Below are 5,145 nucleotides of genomic sequence, written 5' to 3'. Positions count from 1 at the left end.
TGCATATATCTTTACAGATAAATGTTTTCAAATTTTGGGGTAGATACCCAAAAGAGGGATTGCTGGGTCACATGGTAATTCTATTCTTAATTTTTTTATTTTTATTTTTGAAGACCCTTCATACTGTTTTCCATTGTTTACTTTTATAACTCACACATGTAGAAAGTGCCTGGCACATAATAGGCACTCAATAAATATTTGATGAATGAGTGAAGACTTTCCATTTTCATATTCACTTTTTTTTTCCGTTAATTAGCTAATTAATTCATACACAATGCTATGAGGAAATAGTGGGGAAGGTTGGGTCCATTTGGCACCATCCAGAACAATAGTATGAGGCTAGCAGGAAGGAAGGTGGAATTACGAAGGTAAAAGTAGCTTGGCAGCCAGTTCTCCGCTGCAACTATTCAACTCTGCCTTGTAGTGTGAAAGTAGCCATAGACAATATGTAAATGAAGCAGCTTGGTTCTCTTCCATGAAAGCATTATTTACAAAAACTGCAGATGTGCTGGATTTGGCCTACAGACAGACCTCTGATGTAGTTTTTTATGTGCAAACCACCCATAGTGCATTGGCTGCATTTTCTTGTTTGGTTTCTTTAAAGTGAAATGAGAACCTAGACTCATCAGGTAGTCTTAGGGCAGACTCTTGCTGGGTTTTTGACTTTCCCCTGGTTCTTCACAGTTGTCCTATGCAAACCTCTGTTGAGTCTTTCCAAGCATTTAGCTTTGGTTTTTACAGAAACAACTCTTTATGTTCATGATTGTATTTCATTGGTGTTTATGTAATGGATATCAATTTATATAATTATAGTAATAAGTAAACTTGCATAAATAGATTTGGTAACGCATGCACCTGAGTCTTGGTGAGAGTGCAGCTGGTGAGAGCTGAAGCCCACAGCATGTGAATTGTAGTAGAGCAGTGGCATGAGTACTTAGTCCTGTTGGTACCATGAATCCAGCAAGTCAGGTGGAGATCAGTTAAGAAGGTTCCTAGTGTATTTACTTTGTGAAAGTTTCTTTTTCTTTTTCTTTTTTTTTCTCTTTTTTTAGGGAACTTATAGAAATGCTGGCAATTTCAAGAAGCCAAAAGTTGTTACAGGCTGGAGAGGAAAACCAGGTAAGTGGCTTTTTTTAAAATTCCAAACCAAACGATAATTTCTGCAAGTTTCCTGTTTATATTTACTTTGTGTAAGAACAGAAAGATCGGATCCTTTTAAGTTACTTATTGACACTTTTAGATTGATATTTACTTTGTATCATTTACATAAAACAACAGTGTGCTTAAGAAGAAATTAGTTGTCTAAATACTGGTTCCTCTAATGCGACTTAAAAATGAATGGAAATAAAAGAGCATATAACTATTAATTAATTATTTATTAATTAATAAATAAAAGAGCATATAACTATTAATAAAAGAGCATATAACTATTGGTTATTTTGTGGATGTTGAATTTATAGGTAATTTTATTTTCTTTATACTTGTGCTTCCTGATTTTCTGCAGTGACATATTTTCTTTTTTCTGATTCAAAACTTTTTAAAGAGGGTAAATTTTATATTATGTGGGCTTTTTTTGGCCACAACAAAAAAAATTAAAGAGAAAATAGAAAGGATTAATTTTTTTAAAGATGTAAGACAGAAGAGGAAATAGTTTCTGATAGACCACTTCCACCCACCCTCTACCCCATCATTATCTTAATTTCATCTTAAGATATATTTTGAGGCCAGAAAAATCTGATGTGCTCTAAATAGAGAACTTGTTTTCTTCAAGGATTAATTCCCTCAAGAGGAGAGGGGGGAACCAGATAAGTCTATAAGTTGTAAAAAGCTACAAACTATAGGGATATTGGGGTTACTTTTTTGTTTGGTTGGTTGGTTGTCAGAAGAAGAAAAGGCCTAGAGACGAATGTGTTAATAAAAGAATCCCACTCTCAAACGCTTTGATTGATAACTTACGGGATTAATTAAGAATTTATACAAAGTGAGCAAAAAGTGAAATTTGAGTTTTGACTTTATTAAAACTGTTAAATATTAGAGGGATATGCCCATTTGAAAGCTTTTTAGCCAACATTTTATTGGATATTCATATTTTTATACATCTAGAATTTTAGAGTTAGAAGAGACCTTAATTGTCTTCAGTATAACCTCCTGTGATTGAGCCGATGGTCTTCAGTATAACCTCCTGTGAGATTGAGGATGAATCAGCCGAAGGTGAATGGATGAGTGGAACTAGAACCTGGGTCTTTGAATAATTTTTTTCTCTACTCAACAATAAAATCTAAAGAGACTCTTACTGTTCTCTGGTAGTATACAAAATAGGTCAAACTGTAAAGTTCTGGAAAGTTGTCATGGAACTAATATGTACTCATTTTGGTTAATAATTTTTAAAATATAGCTTTTATAGAAATGGAAACTTAGCTTTCTCCTCCTTTGACATGAGAAGAAGGGAAATTATAGGCCTATTGAAAAGAATATACTTTCTTTTTTTTTTTAACTAAAAACACTTTTTATTTAAAGTAAATGCCCAACAGGATGCACTTCAGTCTTTTGTCTGTTGTATTAGAAGCCCTATAAAAATGAGAGGAACTTCATATCAAAAATAACTTGAGGCATGTCTGTATTTTTTAATCTTTAACAAATTTTTAAAATTTTTAAATTGATTCTGAATTTTGATAGCCATTTCCTTTTGATACATTCCCTAGTAGCACAGAAAAGTAAGGGTATTTAGATCAGATTGTATCTTAATTTTGTAGCGAGGGGCTGATGATAATAACTAGCCTTTATTGAGGTCTTCTTTGTGTACTTAACATACACTATTTTATAAATCCTCAAAACAACCTTATGTGTTAAGGTATTGTTATTATATCCCTTTTCCTAATGAGAAAACAGGCTTTGATAGGTCAGGTAACTTCCTTGTCACACTACTAATAAATGAAAGACTGGATTTGAACCCAGACTTTCCGTTTTCTGCTTTTTAACCTTCATAGTTTTTGCCATATCTGCATGGCACCTATTTACTATTTTTTGAAATCACTCTATTTTAAACCGTCTTGATCCTAAGCAGTTCTGTGCATGATATCCCAGGTTTAATGTGAACGTTATATTTTTCTAATACTAGCACAAATGTGTAACTGTAAAAGTTTTTTTTAAAATTCTTGATGCCAACTAAAATCATTTCAAATAACAAAATTTGGGAGAACATCGCATATATATATAGGATTTCCTCCTTAGGCTTTATTGTGCTTTTATTATTTCTCGAGGAGGGGGCAGCATTATATTTTTAAGGATAAACAAAATTTTTCTTCCCTGGGAAATGGATAAACTTGTTCCTTTTGGCACATTGCTAGTTCTGAAAGACTAGTTTTTGTTTTGTATGAACGAATAGTATATAATTACAAAAAGAAGGATATCTTGATATTAATTTGTTTTCTAATCATAGAGAGGCCGTTTTTATTTTTAATAAGGATATAAAATATTTTGAGGTGTTGAAATTTTATAGCTCAGCCAGTTCACATGCTTTGTTTCATTGGAATGTAGCTTTTTAATATTCTTTTGTCTGCTTTAATCAACTTACTGACAGGTCCTGGAGTTGTTAATTCACAGAGATGGGGAATTTCAAGAACTAATGAAATTGGCACTTAATCAGGGAAAAATCCATCATGAAATGCAAGTTTTAGAAAAAGAAGTGGAGAAGAGAGACAGTGATATTCAGCAACTACAAAAACAGCTAAAAGAAGCAGAACAAATATTGGTAAGTGACAGGCTGGTTCTTTAAAAAAAATATTGTTTATTTAATGTATTTCTGAAAAATAAGTCTGTTATCACTATTTTGAAGTGGCAGAAAATTTGATTTTCCAAGTCTGAAAGTGATAACTTGTCAGTTTTGTTAAATGACGTTTTCTTTTTTACTTATTATTTTCAGATAGTTGGTATTACTGTTGAACCTCACTTTTATTATGGAATGATTTCATAGGATTGAATTATAGAAGTGGGAAGCTTTTATTATGTCCTGATACAAGTTTTAGCTGTTAATAATCTAAATCTTTACTTCAGTTTTAAAAATATTTCACAATCAGTAAAAATATGTTCCAATTTTATAAATTAATTAAAAATTGCATTATTTAGTTTTTCATCCTAAACTAGGCAGGATTAGGATAAATGGCAAGGACTCTAGTCGTTTCTTATTCATGTCTAATCTTTCAAAGAAGCAATTTATTTGCTATTATTTGCCCACTTATTTTACTAAATAGTAATTAATGTAATTGTTACATGGTGTAATTACAGAAACAGCTGAGTTTGATTCTCTTATGTACCAGACATAGCTGGCATCCTTATCCCTGATAAATCTCTTCAAAAATGTGTCAGAATGGGCTTCAGTATAAAGAAGCCTGAGTAGTTTAGCGTAAATGAACCATTCCGACTAAAGAAACAACCCAAGTAATACTTTTTAAAAAATATATAATAAAACCTATTTACCAGAAAGTAATACTTGATTACCAGAAGATATTCAGAAAATACAGAAAAGTAGAAGAAGAGAAGATTGCCTTTATTGCCATTGCTCAGATTGTCACTGTTCACAGTTTGTCTTAGTCGTATTCGTTTTTTACCTTATTTTAATAAGCAGGGTGCTAAGTGGTTTTCTATTGCTACTTATTAAAACTTAAGCATTTTCCATATAATTATGCCCTCGTTTAATTTCCTAGCTTTCTGTTAAAAATAATGTTTCAATGAATAACCTTTCAGAAAAGTTTTTTTCCTTCTGCATTTCAGATTTTATTCTTTAGGTTAGGTTTCCAAAACTATAATTATTGAGTTACAGACAGTGAACACAAGGATCTTAAAAAGACTGAATTTTATGATATAGGTAATAGCAACTGACATTTATTGAGCACTTGTACACCAGGCCCTGTGGTTTGCACTTGACTTGCATTATCTCAGTCTTCATAACAATTATATGAGGTCAGTACCATTTTTACATTTTAAAGATGATGAAACCCAGATTTTAAATGAATAACTACCTTGCCCAAGGAGGGCAAAAAGTAGAGGTGGAACTTAAACCCAAATATCTCTGACCCCATACTCTTAATCACTGTGTTATAGTTGAGGATGCGTATACTAGGTTTAACCTTATTTTACACTTTAGTG

The 5,145-nt window shown here is 32.0% G+C and overlaps 1 protein-coding gene across 1 annotated transcript in view; it reads left to right on the top strand.

Annotated features, from left to right (window-relative positions):
• MED4 (mediator complex subunit 4) overlaps positions 1-5,145 on the top strand; it is a 16,450-nt gene that overhangs the window by 4,633 nt on the left and 6,672 nt on the right. The window contains exons 2-3 of the mRNA XM_011372029.2: positions 1,053-1,119; positions 3,581-3,751. Of these exons, the coding sequence (XP_011370331.1) occupies positions 1,053-1,119; positions 3,581-3,751 (238 nt within the window). The remainder of the gene's footprint in view (positions 1-1,052; positions 1,120-3,580; positions 3,752-5,145) is intronic.

This window comes from Pteropus vampyrus, unplaced genomic scaffold, assembly GCF_000151845.1.
Source record: "Pteropus vampyrus isolate Shadow unplaced genomic scaffold, Pvam_2.0 Scaffold198, whole genome shotgun sequence".
Lineage (NCBI taxonomy): Eukaryota > Metazoa > Chordata > Mammalia > Chiroptera > Pteropodidae > Pteropus > Pteropus vampyrus.
The sequence above is the reverse complement of the archived record's forward strand: the minus strand, read 5'-3'. Positions and strand labels throughout refer to the sequence as shown.